The sequence below is a fragment of the Colius striatus genome, chromosome Z, assembly GCF_028858725.1.
Source record: "Colius striatus isolate bColStr4 chromosome Z, bColStr4.1.hap1, whole genome shotgun sequence".
NCBI classification, from domain to species: Eukaryota; Metazoa; Chordata; class Aves; order Coliiformes; family Coliidae; genus Colius; species Colius striatus.
Genome location: NC_084790.1, coordinates 24,581,716 through 24,604,928, shown reverse-complemented (window position 1 = coordinate 24,604,928; position 23,213 = coordinate 24,581,716). Strand labels below are relative to the sequence as shown.

Genomic DNA, 23,213 nt, shown 5'->3' with positions numbered 1-23,213 from the left:
TGAGCCAACATGAATGCATAATGAGAGAATGAGCCATAGAAAGAGTAAATCCTGAAAACCTTTAGAAAGAGTCACTGGCAAATTTAATGCATTAAATCCTAGCACTCCTGTATATTTATTTAGCACGGTCCTGAGGCTTCATTTCAAAAGCTCTGACTACAGTGGACAGTCTTACAGATGTGGTTGGTATGTAAGGCTTTGTGTAGAAACACCACACTTTTAAGCAAGACAAAGCAATGTGCTAATGTATTATTTTTATAAATTCTGTTCAGTGAGGGAGCAGGTTCTAATTGGTATCATTTAAAAAGCAGACAGGGATGGCATACAAGCTACAGAATACAACCTTGCACGTGCAGTAATGCTACCATTTATCTAGAAGACAGATCAATGGATGCTCTAAGAGCACACTTTCAAGCTCCTGGAAGGAAAATAAACATGCAATAATTACCCATAAAAGCTTAGTGGAAAATTTTCTTCCATTGGTTCTATTAAAAAGTAATTAGCACCTTTGCAACTGCCAAAAATTGGCAATTAACATTGCTACATAAGAGAACATTGGTACTTAATCTTGTTAGTGATCTCAAGGAACCCTCTAATGCACTAATGCTATCTGTCTGTCTATCTATCTTAGGTACTTACACAGTCCCTATTACCATAATAAATAGGCATTCTACAGTCTTCAGTGCAGTTATTTTTAAAACATCCAGGTGAGATGGGGAAAATAGTCAAACCATGTGCACACATGTGGAGCTGAGTTTAGCCTACAATGTCACATAGCACTTCATTTTAAAAATCCTTTGACAGGAGGTATTTCTGGGTGCACTACACTTCTAAGAAAACCTACAACTAGGTCAACCAAGGAAAAATACTTAACTTCAAGGTTTCATTTCAAATATAAAATCATTTTCAGAGATTGAAATGGCTTTGGAAAAGAAATTACTGCAGCACAGGTTTAAAACCTGAACGAAAGCTTGTTTTGAGGGTTTGCTGTAACAACAATCTTCCAATCCCACTGAATATAAAACTAAATTTTAAATTGACACTGCAAAGGTGGTCTTTCTAGAATCTCAATAGATGCAAGTTTAGTGGAAGGGCAGTAAGAGTTAAGTAAGAAATTTGACAAATGGGCCATGAACATGCCAGACCTTTGACACTGCCACAGTGATCATCTAGAGAGGTGACTAAAAGATCTGAAAAAAAACACTTTAAAAAACCTAATAAAATCAGATAAGATAAAGTCTGTACTTGTACATGACTGTACATAAAAAACCAGACAGAATTACACAAAAATAAAAATTGTTCTAAATTCTATTTTGCTTAAAAAACCTAAGCTATAATTGCAAAAGACATATAGAAATTAACAAAAGATCAGTACCCACTTTTTTCAATTTTAACTGCTGACCTGGGCATAATTTTAGCTACATGTAACATAGAGATTTGTCACCTTTAAATATAGCAAAAACATTTTGAAAATTCCTCTTTCCTGTCTTTCCATGTTGTGGTAAACTTTTCAACATATGTGAAATGAAATAAATTACCAACTTTGAGTTTATGCTGCAACACAATTCAGGAATGAATAACATTTTGCAGAAGTAGCTCAGCAATGTCTTCCTTAATGGTGTATTATGCTGGAAGCTGTATTGCCTTTGTAATAAGAAATAAAATGTTACCAATATCCAGTGAAAGAAACAAAGAAACACCAGAGATGGAAGAGTAAGTATTGTAAAATATTTACATCTCAATTTTTAGCCTCCTTTTATTACATAAATAGCAAACAAGAAAGTTAAATGTGCTGTGGAAAAAAAGCAGAGTGTGTTACATAGTTCACCTATGGGAAGAATTTTCTTTTTGCAATATGCTTAGGTTTTTATAGATTGTAATTTAGAATTTTAAAAAAGCATCTACCCTAGTTCCTTGATGGCTTTATGTAATTAAAATTCCAGTTAAAAAAAACATAACCAGTCTGTTTTCACCATACATACCATAAGGAAGAGCAAGCAAACTCCACTTTCTTTTTTAAAAGAAAAAACACTTTTGTCTGAGTGACCAAGATCATCCATAATTAGGGAGTAACAGATTCTTTTTGAGTGTCATAGTATCTTTAGAGGTATTATTGAGTAAACAAACATAGTAAAAAGAGTACACATTTCTCTAAGTGCATGACTTATAATGATTTGCATAATTTTTTCATGAAAATAATTTAATTATCTTTGAGCCATGAGATAAAACAAGACTGAAATTTAAACCAGGAAATTTACAAAAATGTAGGCCGTAAGAAAGAAAATAATATCTCAGTTGTACAAAATATTAACTTAATATTACTAAGCAATTCAGATTGTTTAAAATCAATGGTTATAATTACTTTAATCAATCGTACGTAAAAATATTTCCATAGACTGATTAGACTCCACAGATCTCAAAATACCTTTTAAATAGCTAGCTGCTTATTCCTGACATCTTTGTGATCTGTGATCATGAGCTTTAGGAAATCATTCAGCAAAAGCATCTGCAAAACAGATTCTGAGAATAGAGAATAATGAAAATACAAGGCTGAAATCTCTTCTTGAAAACAGTCAGCTTTTTGGTGGTATTTTCTCCTTTAACGCATACAGATTTTGATAGCAGTTCATCTGAAAACAGTTAACAGACATACTATCATACTTCTTCATAATTCAATAACTTAATTTCAGGTAGCTGTTGATTCATTTTAAATAAAACATCTCAGAACTTATCATTTTTAGTGGCCTCATTTCAGTCAGGGATTTGGTTTTAGATGTTGGTTTCCATATATATGGTTCAGTTTTCCTAGACCACTTAAACTAATGCAAACTCTGCATCCCTTAGGTGTCTTTCCTACCAAAGTCTAAAGCTTAAAAATTTAGGTAAAAATTAGAATCACTAGGTCAAAATTGTTCCTACAATTTTAGTTGGAGACCCTAGTACATATACTTTGTGCTATAGACACAGATACTCTGGATTACACAGTACTTTCATAATAAATCCCCTTTGACTGAATGGAAGAGGTTAAGCTGGCCTGAGACTACAGCAATTTCATTTTGCAATTTTGTAAAAAAGCAACAGAGATGTTTTTTTTTGTATTTTTAAATAAATAAAAAGAAGATGGGGGGGATTATCCAATAATTCAATAAACGAGTCAATGAGTTTCAAAAATACGCTCATGCTACTCCTGCCTCGCCCATGCAGTTTGGTGATACCATAGGAAATTATTGCAATTAAACTTATATCTACCTTACAGATGTATATTCCTTATTTTCTGACCTGAAATACTCATATCTCATTTGTCGAAGATAAACCTTGTACAGCTGAAGTCAGTGAAGCTATAAAGTTCTTAATACATTGAAAAATAAGGTTTCTACTGTTTTGCATTTGGCATCCTTCAGTCTTCTTATCTGTGAACTGGAAAGCACAGCCCCTCACCTCATAAATGTATTATGAAAACAAATTCATTAAACATCTATGAGACTTTCCAGGACCATAATGATGCTTGTCACAGAAAAGCCCAATAGGAAATTAATTATCCATTCAGAAAAGCTTTGAACATCATGTTATGCGTAAGGCATGGGCTACCTCACCAAATAATTATAACAACATATTATCACACAGCTAATTACATTGCAAGCATGAACCATCATAAAATATGCTAAGTTAGGTAAAGTCTCACATAAAACAGTTATGAGACTGCAACAGAAAACTTTATACAAAACAATACAGAAACCATTTTAAAAATAAACACATGAAGTTTATTTTGCAAATCAAAGTAGGGAAAATATCAGATCCATCACTTGGTACTGTACTGATAGTTGAGTCATGTAGATCATTAAAGACACGGAGAAACAAAATAATTGGCAGTCTTGCCATGCCATCAAGGATCTAAGAGACTGGCGAATCTTTTACTAGAGGATTTTCCACATTTAGAGATAAAGGTGGGAATGAGTCTAAGATGCTGGGAGCCTTTTCACTCACCTCAGTACATGGATTCTGCTCAGAGCTCTCAAACTCGACATCTTCCCAGAGCCCCCAAGCATGAACACATACCCAGCCATTTTGGACAGTGCTCCTTTGACATTAATATGGAGCATACTACAGTAAATTAGTTCTTCAGACATTTTACCTCACTGATAGAGAAAGTTTGTAACAATGAGCAAAGACAAATGCTTAATGTCATTACCTCATTAAAAAAGAAACAAATTGCTATCTTCAACTTCTAAGAAATAGAAAAATGTATAAGTTTATAAATAAGAATAGGAGACTATCACTGTGAAAAAGTCACAGTGGACATATTCCTTCATGCAAATAAGTGCCACAATTTAAGGTGACTAAGAGGAAACTTTTACATAAAGTGGAAAAAAATATAATTAAGAACAGCAAGGACAAATCTCAGTGAAAATTTCTCCTGCAGTTGTATTCTCGACATTTCGATTTCCTCGTCAGAGCACACAGACATTATTCAGACTCTGAAGACTAACAGCAGTTTTTTTCACTTTGTGTCCTGCTTTTTTCAGCTTGTCCCTTTGCAGTCTCAACTTCTGTCATTTGAATTATTGTATCAATAATTTCATAACATTACAGTGGTGCAATTGTTTCATAAAAATGTTTGCTAACAACTAGTCTTTGAACCTATCAGACCAGCTAAGCTCATAGAATTTACTTCATGGTCCAGTAAAATACTCATTTGGTGGCATTTGCACTTTGTATCTCTTCCCAATTCAAGCACATCCAGTAACACATGAAACTTTGTTATTGTTAACATTAATACAAAAATATTCCTGATAGTGCAACCAGACATATCTTTCTCAATTAGTCATTGCTTCAGTAAGATCATACCTTTTCATGACCTCTAGAAAGAGCAATCATTGAAATAACCCTCCGTATAATGCCAATAAATTAACACAATTAAAAACAAATAAACACAAAATAGGTCTTGAACTGTAAAAAGAAGACAAAGGACTGATCAACAAAGTTAACTGGGAAGCTCCCAACCTGTCCTTCAGGTGTTCTAGGGTCTGTGGTACTTATGTCTAATCATGATCTTTTGTCCCTGGATAGGCCTAAAACACACACATATCTTCAGGGACAGTAGCAAGACTTTTTAATCTTGACAGACAAATCAGATACCATGTGACTGATAAAAAGTATTATATTATATTTTTATTTAAATGGAAAGATGGTAGCTACAGGCTGATAAACCTAAAATGAAACTATTTATATTTGAAAAAGCCTGAGAGACAGAAAGACAGAAAATAAAATTGTCTAAACTATAGTAATGAAACTACATAAAAATGGCCTCATCGGATGAGATCACACTTCTGTTTCGCCTACCATTTTGTCTCACAACAGTGATCTAAAAAAGAAACTGAAGGAAACAATGAGTAGTCTAAGCACTTCGCAAGGCTAAATCACCTACAACCCAAGGTTTTCCTGAGATATATACTTAGTCGGCTTCCATGTTTTTCTATGCATTTAGCAATCTCTCTCTCATTAATTTTGTCCACATTCATATTCAATTCATGAAAGCACATGTTCTCCATATTGTACAGTGGCAAGATCTTCCACAGACAAGGTACATACTATTTGCAAAGCCATCTCTGGGTGAATTGCTGATTACTTCACAATTAACTAGTTTTCTAGATATGCAAAAAGTAGCAGATTCCAGTCAGAAGCAAATAGCAATGAAGCTCCTTAACCAGACTTGGGCTGATGTCATACCATATTTTTATGAATTATACTGTCACAAATGTTGTAATTGCTCTAACAAATCTGCTAATTCAGCAGAGCTAGGAAACAATTAAGTAAACCTCACAGATGCACAGAAGTGGAATAAAATTCCCATTGTGCAGCATGTAAGATCAGAACCACGAGGACAACCTTAACAGCTTTGTGCCACAGATTGGAAGTTCACTAATTTATAGAACCATGTGGAAAAGACCTCCTGTGTACAAGGTGATCACAGCATGGCTGTCATCTGACACAAAAATGGAAATGCAACTTCAGGATGTAGCAGAAGAGACAGTTCCAGTACAGATAAGCAAAACTCTGCAAAGTTCTGGTTACACTTCACCTGTGGTATCGCGCACTCTTCTATGAAGGTTAACTCAATCAAAGTAGAGATAGAAAAGCTCTCTGTTTTGTCAAATGAAGAGCGTATCAAATTAATAAAAGAAGTAAGACTGTCTTCACTAATATACCAACATACAAGTACAGGTAGAAGAAAAAATGTTCAAGACCTACCTGAGCTAAGCAGGAACATTAGCAAAAAAACCCCAACCTTGGGTGTTAAAAAAAAAAAAAAAAAAAAAAAAAGATACCAAGTTGTTACATCAGTTGTTACAAAACAGTTTGGTGGGGGGTTGGACTAGATGATCTTTCGAGGTCCCTTCCAGCCTTTGAGATTCTGTGAATCTGTTATAACAATATGCCAATGAGAACAGGAAGAAAAGAACAACAGAAGAAAATTATATACTTTAAATGGAGCTAGATAGACTCACAAAGAAATATGTAATCTGCCTCCAACAGAAGGGTCTGAGATTCAGAGACATCGTTTGCACTTTCAAGCCATCTATTCTTAAATAAAACAAAGATCAACGCACAGAAAAGTCATGAAATTTCAGATAATATCATCAGCTCAGGTTATGGCTAGAATGTCTTTTACTGCAATTTCACCTTCCTTTTCAACTGGAAAAACAGTCAAGCAAAGCTTTTTTTTCCCCACCAGATGCCTTCCTTCACCATCAGTATCTCTCCCTTTTCTTCCTTTCTTTCTTCCTGCATTTTCTCCAAGTTCTTAATTCTACATCAACAGTTCCAGTGCCTGTGGCATCCTGAGGTTTTACTAAGAACTAAAAAAAAAAAAATCACAATTAATTCCTATTCTTAATTTTTCTAGTAATTTTCTTCACACCTGCAGTGAGTGTTACCAGTCTTATTGTGCAAGGAAATGACGAGCAGTTGAGGTCCAAGACAGTCTGTAAATCAAGATGATAAAACTATGTCAACGTAAATATAGAATGCATTCCTAAGGGAACAACACAGAATCTTTCTAAAAAGGAAACTGTTAAATTCTAGACTATTCACTTCCAAGATTTCTGTCCTGATATTGTACATACTGCAATGATAAATAGGACCATACTACTATCTCTTCCTACAAATACTTCTCCTTAGTGTGTTCATGTCTACAGAGCTTTTATAGTATCATCGTTTCTCAGATGTGGTTCAGAAAACACTAAGATAATTCGTTGCCCTTTAATGTCCTTAAAATCATTCCTTCAGAGGAATCTCCTTCTACAGAGCTAGAATCAGGATGAGCTTCCTAAAAAAAAATGAGGATGCCTTTTGTATTATCTGCAGCCACTTCCACTAGAGGACATATATGTACAAACAGAGAAATTAATGAAAAGCATATGTCTATGTTACAGAATAAAAGTTCTGCAAGTAGTCTAGCCATAACAACACTGTGTTCTGTGTATAATAATTTATGATACCTATATTTGCATCTTAAATAAATGCTATATAAAAATTAGAACCAGAAAGAAACCAAATATAAGGATTCTGATAAAAAGACTTACTGATAAAACTCCTCATAATCTGTGCTACTACTAATATTTAAACAGAATTTTATTGTCATAGCTTGTTTGCCTTTCAGAGGTGGTTTTTTTAACCTAGATTACGCTGTTTCCATCCACCAAAAAAAAAAAAACATTGTATGTCTGTATGTATTACATGCCAGTCCACAGTAGAAAGCACATGGAGATTCCTTCATGAGAAGAAAATCTTAAAATGACATACCTTTGTTACTGCTCTATGTTAGAAAAAAGCAATATGCTGATATCTTGTCCTCTATCCATACAGACTCCCAAAGACTAACACAAAGTTCTTCAATTTAAAATGGTACTTAAGTGTTGCAAGACTATAGTTACTATACATAAAGCAAGGAAACTATTTCCTGTGTTCAAAATAGATATTTAACTATCATAAAATTCACTTCATCAAGATTTAATTGCAGTGTATTAACGTTTATGTAAAAGACAACTTTGTTTTATTACGTACATGAAACCATGTATAGAAGGCAAACATATCTGTAATTCACAGTGATAATGATGTCTCATTCTTCATAAATAAATTAAGCTGAGAAATAATAGATGAAAAAAAGAGAAATATTCTGCCTGTACAAAACAAGTAGTTATTAAAACAAGAACTAAATTTTTAGAAAATTACATCTCAATAATGTTCCAAACTCCCTCTTGAGCCTTGCCACTCTTTCAAAAGACAGCTATAAAAGAAACAAAAAACATTTGAAAAGCTTTCAGGTAATATCAGGACATTAATGTTATATCATGAGATGTCACTGTCAGAAGTGGCGAAAGCCAAACAGAAGCATACTTCACATTTAGCAAATGATCCACAAGAACTACAAAAATATAGATCTTTCCTTCTTTTCATAATGGATTATGATTAACCACACCTGACTCCAGAATACAAAGCATCAAGGCTGTTTACATTTTTCCCAAAGAAAGAATTAAACCAGAGGGTTATTTATAAACTTTTTCATTTAGCATTTTATTTTATTCCCTTGCTGACTAATATATGTTAAACATTAAATCTCAGAAATATTTTATATTCTAATCCAGATGTAATTTTGCAGCAGACTACCAGATTATAGAGAAAATAACTGACAAGGTATATTAAATATTCTGTTGGAAGAATTTAAAAAGTGCCCCCTATTTCTGTGGTGGTGTGCACTGAATACATCTTGACTTTTATAGAGCTGATGGTTTTTTTTATTCATAACAAACTTGAAGTAGAGACTCAAGATGACAGCTAACTGTCCATCTAAAAAGAATATGCAGCAGTCATTCTTTAAAATACAGTCAGGTTTTGTACTAAGATGCTACTTGTAATAATTACAAGTTTGCAACAAAGATGCACTTCTGACAGAATATATATAAGTCCTTTTAAGAACTTTTAAGATTTTAAAAACAGTTCTACAGATTTTTAAAAGACATTTCCATTAATTACCTAATATTTAATGTAAAACTCCTATGTACATCTCACTTTAATCAACCTTACACTATAATTCTTTGGCATGCAATGAACTTAAGCCTTTGAGAAAAGAACTGGAACCTCGTCATTACAATTTGTACACATTATTTTCTATGCAAGTATTAGAGTTCAAATTTCTCCTGAAATGAAGAACAAGAATTACATGAATCAGACACTAAGTGAAATGTGATGTGAACACACATCTCAAATCTCTACAATAACTGGCACTGCTTAAAGACAATAGGCTACTTAATACAAGAGAGCATAGCTCTGTCAAAGTCAAATCAGGTTTATTCAATGTACATCACTTTAGGAAAACTGATGGCGGAGGGTGAGGGAAGTCATTCAAGACAATGTTCTACTTGTACTAGTGTCCTCACTTTTACTACATCTACATACTTCAAACCTGTCTCAAAAACAAAGGGAAGACTTGATACAATGTATCATTTTTCTTTCTCTGTCTTGTTCTTGCTGGTTTAATTTGAAGAAAGAAAAGCCTAAATAAAAAGTTCTCCTTTCTCTGCAGATTTTTTCTCTACTTCAACATCCTTGCACCTCAAGTACTATAACTTTTTTGTGTGCCAGTCCTTCATCATCTCTAAAGATTACTATATGTCACAATATATTAGGTCAGGGTTTTTTTGTGCAGCTATTTTGTCTCAAATGTCTTTGTTAGAAAACTTTTTTTTCTACAGTTATCAGTGAGCTTAAAGTCTCAGTTTAGTCAAATACCTTGATGATTACATTCTATTGTATCACCAAAGGCTCTGCTTGCTAAGATTTGAGACAGCTAATGAAAATAATTAACTAAAGTGTTTGCACATGACTTAAAGTGCTTATAATCCAACCACTCACATTTCAGGATTTTTTTTTTTAATAGAATCAAATAACCATCACCTGGAAAAAAAGCACCAATAGGTAACAGCAAAAACTAACAATCACCACCACCTCAGTCAAGATCCTATATGAAAGAAGCAAGGCATCAAGCAGGATTGCGACCCTGGATTAAAGGTAAGCTGACTTTGGCCTCTTCAAACATCTGCTAGGAGGGATCTCACGGGATAAGACCCTAGATGGCAGAAGTGCACAAGAGAGCTGGCCAATCTTCAAGAACGGCTTCCTCCAAGCCCAGGATTAGTGTGTCCCCGCATGTAGAAAAGGAGGCAGGAGGCCTCTATGGATGAGCAAAGATCTGCTGGGACAACTCAGGCAGAAAGCAGTCAGTTGTAAGAGGTGGAAAAAGGGCCCGATTTTTTGGGAAGAGTATAAGAACTTCACCAGAGCATGCAGGGGTGCAACTAGGAAGGCTAAAGCCCTTCTAGAATTAAACCAGGACAGGAAACTTAAGGAAAACAAGAATGGATTTTCCAGGTACATTAGAGGCAAAAGGAAGATTAGGGAAAATGTGGGCTCACTGCTGAACACAGAAGATACCCTGGTGACAGATGATACAGACAAGGCTGAACTACCAAACACCTTCTTTGCTTAAGTCTTTATAGCCAAAGAAGGCACTCTGGTAGCCCAGCCCAGTAAGGATAGTAGGATGGTCTGGACAACAGAGGACTTGCTCTGGGTGGATGAGGAAGAGGTTAAAGACTTGTTGGGCAAGTTTAATGCTCATAAGTCAATGGCACCTCATGGAATGCATTGAAGAGTGCTGAGGGAACTGTTTGATGTGGTTGCTAAGCTGCTCTCCATTGTTTTTGAAAATTCATGAGGACAAGCGAGGTGCCTGAGGACTGGAGAAGGGCCAATGTCACTCCAGTCTTCAAAAAGGGCAAGAAGGATAACCTGAGAAGTTACAGGCTGGATAGCCTCACCTACATCCCTTGAAAGGCAATGGAACAACTCATCCTGAATGTTGTCACTAAACATATGAAGGAAAAGATGGTTATGGACTAGATGATCTCTAAAGGTCCCTTCCAGTCCTACCATTCTATGATTCTATGACCAGGGGGAGTCTACATGGATTCACAAAGGGTAGATCCTGTTTGACCAATCTGATAGCCTTCTATGAGAGTATAACCAGCTGGCTAGATGAGGGAAGAGCAGTGGATATCATCTCCCTTGACTTCAGCAAGGCTTTTGACACCGTCAGGCAGTGTGGCTTGTGGACAGTGACGTGGATCGAGAGCTGGCTGAACTACAGAGCCCAGAGGATGGTGATCAATGACACAGAATCGAGTTGGAGGCCTGTGGCCAGTGGAGTTCCGCAGGGATCGATTCTGGGGCCAGTCTTGTTCAACGTTTTCATCAACGACCTGGATGAGGGGACAGAGTGTACTCTCAGCAAGTTGGCTGATGACATCAGCCTGGGAGGACTGGCTGATTCCCCAGAAGGCTGTGCTGCCATTCAGTGGGATCTCGACTGGCTTGAGAGTTGGGCAGAGAGGAACCTCATGAGGTTCAACAAGGACAAGTGCAGAGTCCTGCATCTGGGAAGGAACAACCCCATGCACCAGTACAGGCTGGGGGTTGAACTGCTGAAGAGCACCTGTGCAGAGACACCTGGGAGTCCTGACTGATAATAAGCTAACCATGAGCCGGTAATGTGCCCTTGTGGCCAAGAAGGCCAATGGCATCCTGAGATGCATCAAGAAGAGTGTGGCCAGCAGGTCAAGGGAGTTCCTTCTCTCCCTCTCCTCTGCCCTGGTGAGGCCTCATCTGGAGTACTGTGTCCAATTCTGGGCTCCTCAGGTCAAGAGGGACAGAGAACTTCTGGAGAGAGTCCAGCGCAGGGCCACCAAGATGATCAGGGGACTAGAGCATCTTCCTTATGAGGAAAGCTGCGGGAACTGAACCTGTTTAGTCTAGAGGGATCACAGGGAGATCTCATTTATATTTACAAATATATAAATGGCGGATGTCAGGAGTCTGAGGCATCACTTTTCTCTGTTGTATCCAGTGACAGGACAAGTGGTAATGGAAAAAAGCTGGAACACAAAAATTTCCATTTAAACATCACTGTGAGGGTGATGGGAGTACTGATACAGACTGCCCAGGGACATTGTGGAGTCTCCTCCCTCGGAGGTCTTCAGGATCCACCTGGACATGTTTGTGTGTCCTGATCTAGGTGGACTTACTTCTGCTGGGGGGTTGGACCAGATGATCTCTAAAGATCCCTTCTAAACCCTGCCTTTGTAGGACTCTATGATCCTCTTGCCTCAACATAAACCTGCCAGATTTGTTCAACACCAGTACCATCTATACTTTGATTTGAAGAAACAAGAGTTATCACTAAAGTAGAGGTACATTTGCTTGTGTAGTTTCTTATGTTTTAGAAATTATGCAAACTAACAGACGCTTAAGTCCATTAACAGGATACTTCTTTATCTAGACACTATAGCTTTACTAAACCTCAAAACCATCTGGCAATTATCCAAAGGCAAGGAAAGTCGAATAAGCCTAACATTGTACTACTCTAGTTATTACTGATGCAACTCATTGGTGTCTGCTGTCACAAACTTATCCTATTTAAATGGTCTGCAATCATCAGTAAAAACATGGAGAGAATCAAGTACACTCTAGTTATCAATTGAAAATAATTTCTTTAAGGGAGCAGCACTGTAGGACTTTGAGAAAAGATGGGATAAATTGTAAATATTCTGAATGTTGAATTAGAAAGCTAGAAAACAACATAGACATTAACCAAAAAGCTTTTGCTTGTGATAACAACTCAGATAACTGGAATTCAAACAATACAGTTTTGAGATGCTTTACCAGATTGGAAACTGAGTTAGAAAAAAAAACCCTTAGCAATGCTTCTAGGGAGAGAAGACTCTCCCACTAGCATGTGTAAGATGCATGAGGAGAACAACTGTGGCAATAAGATGAATGCTAGAGTCACCTGAAATTCTTAAAACCACTCTTAAAAGTTTGATGTTGACTTTCCTGAGTCAATATTAAGAATGGAGAGAAAAGAACTCTCACTTTTAACGACTCTCACTTTTAACGGTGAGGTACATAAAGTTGCAGAAGCAGCAGAAACTGTTATGAGGTTTGTCATGGTTTGACATGACAGCCTTTTCTGGGAAGGGGGAAGGGGCTGTAAAGATGGCTCCTGTGAGAAGTTGCTCACAACTCTCCCCAGCTCAGAGCCAGACCCACCGCCGGGACTGAGCCAATTAGACACATCCATGATCACTTTTTAAGAAGAAGCCAGAGGGGGAGGTTTCTTCCTCCATCTTCTTTCTTTCCTCTGCTTTCTTCTTCTTCTGGCTGGTGGTAGTGCAAGGAGTAGGAACAGTGAGAGAAACAACCATGCAGACTCCAAGGTCAGTGATGAAAGAGAGGAGGAGGTGTGCTGGAGTAGAGACTCCCCTGCATTCTGTGGAGAGAGCTGGTGAAGCTGAGATTTATTTTCATTTCTTTAAAGACCCCACATCAGCAGTAGAGACTCATTTTGATAATGAGTCCGCATCAGGGGCAGAGACTCATTTTGCTAAAGCTGACCCTGGACCAGGGGCAGCAATTCACTTCATTAAAGGTCCCGAGCCAGAGACAGTGACTATGGCTGGAGGAGGCCGTGTCCCATGGGAGGGACCCAACCACTTCACTGCAGACCCCAAGCCAGGGGCAGTGATTTTCTTCTTTAAAACTATGGCCGGAGGAGGCCATGTCCCAAAGGAGGGACCCAATATCCACAGCTGTAACTGTGGGGAGGAACCCATGACAAAACAGCTCATTAAACTTATGCCCAGAATGTTATAGAGGAGTGGCATTCCAGTGAAAGCAGAAGGAGCTGCAGTCCTGACTTCCTAATCATCACTGCCAATTGTTAACCTACATGCTCCAGAGGCTGCACTCATCTAATGACATCAGCTCTAAATCCACAGTGTATTGGGAGTTACACTGAAAATCTGTTCTTCTGCCTGAAAGTAAAATCCAGATTCAAATCAAAGGCAGTAAGAAATGCACAACCATCTATTACTGCAACTTTAATGAAAAAGTAGAGAATATGTTTTTCAGCTAATTTAAATTTTTCAGATAAAGAAATATTTATTGAGGGAGAATAATGTTTGTAATACAACATTTTTACTAAGTATATACCTGATTTTTTGACACCATGTCTAGAGTACTGTGTGTAGCTCTGGGCTCCCTGTTTCAAGACAGTTATGAACACCCTGGAGTTAGTAAAAAAAAAATGTTGGGAAGATGAATAAGGAGTTGAATCATGTGTTATAAGATGATCTGAGAGAGCTGAGATCTTTCAGCCTGAGAAGAGAAGGGTCAGGGACTCTTATTGCAACGTGTATAAATACTTGATAGGAAGAAGTAATAAGATGAAGCTAGACTCTTCTTAGCAGTGCTACATGGGAGTATAACAGGCAACAGGCAAAAACTGAAATACACGAAATTCTACTTAAACACAAACCAAAATATTTTTAATGTAAGAGTAATTCAGCACTGGAAAAGGTAGTCCAAAAACATTGTGAAGTCACCATATTTGAGGATATTCAAGAAAAAGATCCTAAGAAATTTGCTCTAGTTGACTCTTGAACAGGTTGGACAATATCTAGGAATCATTTTCAAACTCAACTGGTCCGTGATTCTGTACTTAAAAATAAATAAATTTGTTCCATTTATTTTCCCAATAACTACTGAATATTCAGTAGTTAATTTAACTGGACAATTACTGACTTATTAGCATGTGCATTTACAGGAATTCAGAGAACTAACACTGGAAAAGTGCTCTTTTTTATCTGGCTTTAATAAAAAGGTGAGGAAAAAGTAGGAGGCACATCACAAGAGAACCTTGACGACAAAGCATTCAAATGAATAATTATACTTGTATTTTGCACACTGTGTTAAAGAGAAAATATACTGACCTTGATTTTTTATATTTTCACAGTCATTTTATACAGACAAAACACAGTTACATGGGTATAAACTGATAAATAATAATGGAGATGCAAGACAAAACTGTTCATTTGTTCATGTTTTCAATTTACTTAATTGTTTTTACAATCTGCATCTTTTCAGGCCATGTAAACTGCCTGCTTGAATACAATGTCATTTCCAGTAAAGTATAAAATGTTATTAGATACCAAAACTTTTGGTTCCCCACCAAAATGCTGGAGCCTCATGCAGATGGTCTCACTTTAAATATATAATAAAGTTCTGAAAATATTTTCAGAAGTGTTCAATTACCTTCTCTTGTTTACAACAAAAATTATTACAGCATAAATAAGCAAGTCTTACTCTGCTTTCAGTTCACCGAAAGTACTGCTACAGACCACAATAAAGAGAACATAATACTATCATGAGTGAAAGATTAAAATCATTACTGAAGATTTATCAAAACAGACTTAAGGAGAAAAATTGAAAGATGTTTTAAACTGCAGTACCTTTCAGATTACTAAGAAATAACCTACAACAAAATCTTGAAATGATTGAAAATCAGCACTCTTAGTCTTCATAATGCAATGTGGCACATAATTCATGATACAATGAGTCCATTAACCTTTAAAGACGTATGAACATACTATTATTTCTGCAAAAGCAACAACTGATAGCACAACATCTGTTTGAAGGCAATTGCTTCTCACTACTCCCATCAGCTATAGAACAATAATTTTAAACCAAAACAGAATGCCAGCAGCTCAGCCACCATCCCCTCTAACCCCAGTCATTCAACACATAAATGATGTGACACAGGGAAGCTGTAGTGAGAGATCTGCCTAAAGGGTATTCTCAGCCTTTCCACAGTGAAAGGAGGTTCCCTTTTTTCTTCCCCTGAGTATACTAAGAAAAGTCATTTTTAAGCACTGCAGGTAGCTGCAGCAAGACTTACCAGAGTCAATGATGTACAAATCTGGACATGAGCTGTCAGAGAAGAAGGCTGCATCCCTTATCAAATGTTCATGGCTAACATATTAAAGATTCTATAAAACAGATAATATGCACTCTACATTGAAATTTGAGTGAAATACTACTTCAAGACCTCTGCCTTAACAAAAAAATATACATTACCTGCTATTTACTGTGTCTACTTAAAAACAGAAACACACAAACAAAACAACAACCAAAACACTAAACCAAAACAAAAACTACTATCAGAATAAAACAAAGCCCTTTCTATGTATAGGCAACTTAGCTAGTGTTAATGTGTATGGCTGAATGTCAGCTACAGGATATGTGGCAAAAAGGAGAGCATCCATACGCAAAATAGATCCACTCACTCTATCTGCCTCGTCAATAAACTTTACTGAAGGAAAAAAAAAAGTGGAGACATCTGAACAGGATACGCATGAGCTACTTGTAACATTGCTGAGCATTCAAATCATGTGCCTTTCAAAGAATAATATACAGAGAAGAATAAGAGCCAGCAATATTTTTCAGCTCTAAACAAAATGAAAACTATGAGAGGATAGTGACAGTCTTCATAATGATACTGTAAGACAGGCACTATAGGAGAGCAGTCTTTAAATTCAGGTGCAACATTTGCACCTACCCCACACCTCCCCCAAGAGAAGTATTAATTAGCTGTGCACAAATTGATTGTGAGTAGTAATTTGGATGGAAGTTTTTGACTGGAAGTGGGAAAGCTATTCCAAAGCATTGTCCAATGTGAGTAATGGGAAGAGAACCATTGTTTCATTTCCAGAGGAAATTGGCAAAAATCTACAAAACTTCAATGATCGAGCTCAACCAAGTCATTGTTTTTATCTGATAGATTCATACATACAAATGGCAGTAACTGATTACTCTGAATTTTGAAGTTTTAATAAAAAAATAAGTAGCCCAAAACTAACTAATGTCACTCTTAAATTTACTACTGTTCCTACAGAAGTCAGTGGAAAAATCTGATTTCAACAGACTGAAGTTTGTGCCTGACTACTTTTGTTTTCAATGTCATGGTCAATAGTGCACAAACCCTGTGAAGTCCAAATTTTAGCACAAAGATATATATTTTCACTGCAGTACTGCTTTTATTTGAAAATTGAATTTATATATGCTCTATTTAGCTCATGGTTGCACAATACACATTACTATCAGGAGCTTAGTACTGCATAAAAAGAATTAAGTAGCTGACATGACTGTTTATAAAAACAAGATAGCTAACATAAATTGACAGTATGCTTGCCTCTGTCAAGTCTCTTAATATTAACAAGCACTGTTCTATATGTACACTGGTTATTCTTTTCATTGTGTTACACAATACAATTACTAACTCTTCACAGCTTTGGTTACAAATCAAACATGGAACAACTTTATCGTGTCAAATATCAGCACTTAAAACACTCTTAACAACCTTAACACATGGAGTTTTTTAAGGTTCAGTTACCTTTTAGCTTTATTAGCTTTATTGACACTACAGCATTAAGAAATTTATCTTAATACATTTACGCTTTTTTATTGTCTAAGACCTTGTAAATGCTTTGTAGACCACAAGAAATAAAAGGAAAGGAAAATTATTATTTGGTTTTCTGCAATGAGTATTTATGGCCCTGTTTGGACCCCTGGGTAGATCACAATAAAGTTGCTATTCTCTTACATAATGAATCATAGTCTACACTTGCAATAAACATCCAGGTATAGCTCATGAGTGCATTTGTTGCTAGAGATTGCAGTAAGAGATAGGAGGGAAAAAAAAGCCTGCTGCTGGCAAGATTAGCAAGTTTTGGAATGAGCAATGTTATCAGTCATTGAACAACTTGGTCCTGGTGCCTGAACTGGATCCCAACCCCTGCTATAGCAATAAAAATCAAAAGAAAGCTTCTGTTCCTCTCACATCTTGCTGACCAGATCTGCATATGTGGAGTGTATTAACTGAAGCAAGACTCCAAAGGGAACACTGTTAAGAGGGATGGCATCCAGAATCCATATGTAAGAAAGGCACCTGGATTTACTGGATTTCTCTTCCTCCAACTGCCACCGCCTAGCAAAAGGACTGGCAGGTCCTTGATATCTGTATAGAGCCAAAAAAAAACAGATGAGGCAGAGATCAACAGAAGAAGGAGCTGATTAAAATTTTTACTGTTATCCTCTCTATCCTCAGGTTTCAACATATTCAAGTCTGCAGCAATGCTATAATATTTTCCCCTTTAACCTTCATGCAGTAATGTGAAGCTAAACCATTTTTTGTATTGGTGTTTGTATTGCTGCCTGCACATCAGAGACAGTGATGCATGATTGATTGTTGCTTCTCTAAACCTCTTGGTGGATACAACTGCAGCTTCCTAGTCTCTGGATTAACAGGCAAGAACCTCAAGTGCCTTCCTGTCATCTGGATTGCTAACCAAATATGAAAACAAAAATGGAATGGAAGATATTAGTGTTGAAATTATAATACACTCTTGTAGGCCTGATCCAGAAATGGAGACCACAGAACACATGATCACCCTCTACTTCAAAGAATGATGACTGGTCTGTTATAGAATCAGCTCATCTACCCCATAACAAACTTTGTAATGGTGTTTGGAGGGAGAAGGTTGGCACCTGCTAGTTCTATCATCACTTAAAAAATTTGTGAAGTCATGCATAAATTCTATAGATCACATCTTTATGGAAAATAAACACAGCAGTTAAATAAGGGGGGATTATTCACTCATGCAATCAGCAAGACATTTTTTGAGGATTTAAAGCAGAGAGAGTAGACTTTGAAAGACTGGAAATTTACTGACGGGTGTGCAATGCCTATGAGGGCTTCTATTTCTCCTGTGCCTCCATTCTGGACTATTCCAAATATTGGCAATAGCTACACAGCTGCTTCCTTCCAATAAAAGGTTGAAGCATATTTAGCCAATTAAAAGCCATGCAAATATTTCTCACATAACTTTCAGGAATTTGTTCTCCATTATGAATTTTTATTACAACAAAAAGTACTTATCAAATGATTTAGTTAAGTATTTCCTTAATGTAAACAAGTGAAAGGCTACAGAAATGTGCAACACTAAAAATGCAAAAGTGGGAAAGTCTTTAACATTGTATCAGTATTAAGAGATCAGAGATCTCTGAGCCCTGCTGTCCACAGGTGCATGGTGCATATCCCCAACAATCCCTTCTACAGTCATCAGAGATTTAGGGCTACAAGATGCATTTCACATTCAAAATGGTTTAATTAGCCCACATCTTCTGATTTCCAGTAATGCTCATCAGCTCATTATTTAGGCATCACACAGACCACAGAATAACCATCTTTCCAGACAACCTCCAGAGAAAAAGGTCTTTATCCAATCCTCTGGAGGAGAATCAAAACTTAAGACTTCATCAACTTAATTTTGAAATAGCCTGGACAGTCAGCATTACTCAATCCTCTGGCATCCCTTTGATTTTTCTTCAGAATATTCATCAAATAACAGCCACTCAATCCATTTTAAATCCATTATTTTTTTCCACTACAAAAACACATCCTACTGTTGGTACTCAGCCACACAGTGTTTCTTTTGAGTAAAGAGATAAAAGGGGTCAAGCCTCTTCTAAGTTAACTGCACACTAGAAAAGACTAGACACACATGAGCTCAAACTCTGGACTTAGCACCACTCTAAACTAACATGTCTTTCAGCCACCTGCCTTCTCCATCCTTATTCTTTTGTGGATATCTTTACTTAAACAGACCAATCCAAGAAATAAGGGACTAAAAAGAGACAGATGTTCCACTTCTGAGACATAGTAACGCCTAACATGTACTTGTTTTAATCCACATGATTTAGTCATGTGTTTGTACAAATAAAATGTATAAGCTTCATGGTTTGTGCATCTGGATTTAACACCCCATCCTCTCCACACTTCTTCTCCCTCCCTTTTAGAAAAATCTTAAAGCATCAATTAGAAAAAGCACTGGAAGAAAAGGCAGATGCAAATACATTAATATATATAACCTATGACAATCTAAACACAATAAGATATACAAGCTTTGTACAGTCATACTCAGTACTATTAGAGAATAGTTCACTTTGATGTGATGAAATTCTTTCAATGACACTACTTTGCACATAAAATCCTACAAACAAGATTGAAGAAACAAGGACAGAACATCCAGTCTATTCCCATACCTAAACTACTACATTAAGTATAATCTAATAATTAATTAACTATAATTTAAAGGTAATAAAAAGATATAAATAGGAAAAAAATCTACAAATGCTGTATTTGTAATATCACAACTAAATATTACTGTGACTGTACGAAAAAACAGCCCTCATGCTCTAACATTGTGGCAGAATAATATAATCCATTAACTCATTTTCACATAAAAAGGTATACATTGTAGATGTATCAGGAGACCTTGAACTGATTTAGTCCATACTACAAAAGGCAGACAACTGGAAGGACTCAAATGGGAAACTTCTATGGACTTATCAAAAAAAAGAAAAAGTCATACAAAGTGTATTTTACACGTAATGATAATATTGCAAGCAAGTAGATAATTGCATACATAATCCTTGTTTGTCAGGGTATTATAGTTGTCATCTTTTAAAGACATTTTTAGAAAAAAACATTACTCAAAAACTCATGTGTGTTTACAAACAAGTCTTAACTATGCTTTTTATAAAAGTACTTTTATTTTCTCAAAGCAGATGTTCTTGGCAATCCTTCTGCCCTTCGACAGGTACACGGTACTTAAAAGAATCATAGCACCATTTGTCTACAACTTCCCTTTTACATTTCACTCTACTTGGGAAATGGAGTTCCACACAAGCCACTTCCCCATCAAGCAGAGGTAAACCCAATTCGCTTTCATAGATTCAGTCAAACGGAACAGACAAGTTTGCTTAGATAAAACATGCCACAGTAAATCACGACATACGACCTCCACCTACAGTGATCTTGTTTGCTCACTAGAGGAAAGCTAGGACTGATTACGTACAGAGAATGATTTACATTCATGAGACATATCACAGTACATCCTCTTCAGGTCCTGAAAATGTGCTTCTGCAGGAACAGAAGCCAGTTCACTTTATCAGACTTTAAAACATTGAAAGAACTGCCCTACAAACAATATTTATTTCTGCTTCCAAATACCTCAAAAAATTACAAAGCATGGACAGCAGGATGCTAAGGAAAATAAAAATTATAGATGTATTTTCAAAAAATGAGAAATCTGGAATTGCAAGTGAGAAAGAAATTAACAGTTGCGATTAGTGAGCCATATGGTTATATATTTTTCAACATGATATGATGTAGCAGGTGAATTTCAGACTACCTCAGATGGTAAAAGTCTGTTGAATTAAACTTGTTGACAAAGTCGTTATAATAGAAAATTAATATTCGATAGTAAAAAAAAAAAAAACCCACAGTGTGTTATAAATGTCAAATAGAGGATTATAAAGCAATGCACAGAGATCCTAGACTTGAATTTCGGTGCATAATCCAATCATCTGTCGACCAGTTGTGTAGTAAAATCAAGATAATGTGGAAATCTCCAAAAGGACAGCCGAATTCTCTTCCTGCAGCTACAGCATTTCCCTACTTACAAATATGCCCGCGGTAAACGCACTTTGCCTTGCAGATTAACCTGGGAAAGATGACATTCGTCACCGGCAAAAGGAAGATTGCAAAGGCAATCTGGCTAGATCGTCAAGATAAACAGGGCGCTCGTCCCTGGGTAAAGCAGCTTGCAGAGGCAGAAGCAGACTTCGCCGCGCCACTACTGCCGAGCTGGGCAGGGACCCTACGCCCATTGCTACTAGTGGGTGCAGGGGATCCGGGACCCCCTCATCCGTCACTGTCCAGGAGATCCGAGCTGGGCTGCTGCTTGGGGGTGAATATGGGGCTGCACCCAGCAGACAAAAAGTAAAATCCGTTGGAGCAGGAGCGGAGCCGTTCCTGACGCCTCTCCCACATCGTCGGGATGGCCATCCCGGCGAGTCCCGCAGCTCCCCCAAACACCCTCCTCGTCCAGTGGGGACCCTGAAAGAGAGGCAACCGTGGCCTCCCGGAAAACAAATCTCAAACAAATAACAACAACAAAAACAAAAATTAAAAACCAACAAAAACCTTCTGAGGGGTGCACTGAGGTGGGAAGTCCTCGGGAAGAGCCGCCTCGCAGGTAGGGGCAGCACAACCGGGCAGTGCACGAGGGCCACGGGGCTCCAGCCGCGCCGCCCCATCCGCTCCAGATGGCCGGGTGCCTCACCGGGGATCAGGCCCCTGCCCCGGGACATGGCCGGGGGCAGCCTCGTGCCTGCCCGGGACACCAGTTGCTCGACCCGCAGCGAAGTGGTGAAAGGAGCCTCGGGGCGGCAGCGGAGCCCCGCACGGAGCGGGGCCCACGGGCGAAGAGTGCTCCCCCCCCCCACGGGGCAGACCGGCGGTCCGCCCGCGCAGCCCTCCGCTTCTCACCTCCTTAAGTTCCTTCGCCACGTCTTTCAGGTCGCCCAGGACTAATTCCAAATCCTCCACGATGATCTTTATCTGCTCCTTCACCTTGGCTTTAGAGGCTGCTGGCGGCCCCTCGGATGGCGACGAGGAGGAGGATATGGTCCCCTTGGACTGGGCGGACATCCTTCGGGGCAGCCCGGCGCGGCCAGGGGGCACGCAGGTCAGACGACCGCGGCGGCCGCTGGCCGCCCAGCCCCGTCCCTCCCGCTCCCGGAGCTGCCGCAGCCGCTGCCGCCGCCGCCGCCGCCGCCGCCGCCGCCTGCCCGCCCGCGCATCCCGCGCCGGGGGCGCCGAGCCGCGCCGCGCTCCGCCGGGCGGCCGCGCTGTGCAGCTGCCATCGGCTCCCGGAGCGGCGCGGGGGCCCGGCTACCGCCGCCGCGCCTGCGCCTCGCCCCTCCCGCTCCACCGCCCGCCCTGGCCCCGGCTCCGGCTGCCGCTCCAGCACCGGCCCTGGCTCCAGCTCCGTCCGCAAGCCGGGAGAGGGGCCGGGGGAGGAGCGCCCGCCGCCAGCGGTATCGCCTCCGCCCGCGCCCCTTGCGGGGACGTGGGAGGCCGAGCGGCTCCTCCGGGAGAGGAGCAATCGCCCCCACCCTGTCCCTGCCCGGCAGCTGGCGGGGGTCAGCGCACGGCACTGTGCCACCCCGCAGCCGCCCTTCCCTCTGCGCCCCGGTGGACCCCGGATACGGGGGCTGGTTGCACCAGCTTTGACAGAGAACGGTATTTAACCCCCAAAATAGCTCTTCCCCCGCCCCCCGCAACCCCCCCAAAAAACAAAAAAAAACCCCACCAAAAACAAACAAAAAACCCCCACCCACTTTTAGTGCCTGGC

The 23,213-nt window shown here is 38.7% G+C and overlaps 1 protein-coding gene across 1 annotated transcript in view; it reads right to left on the bottom strand.

Annotated features, from left to right (window-relative positions):
• Positions 1-22,584, bottom strand: part of PRR16 (proline rich 16) — a 151,281-nt gene extending 128,697 nt beyond the window's left edge. The window contains exon 1 of the mRNA XM_062018517.1: positions 22,346-22,584. Within this exon, the coding sequence (XP_061874501.1) occupies positions 22,346-22,507 (162 nt within the window). The 5' untranslated portion in view covers positions 22,508-22,584. The remainder of the gene's footprint in view (positions 1-22,345) is intronic.
• Positions 22,585-23,213: the final 629 nt, after the last annotated feature.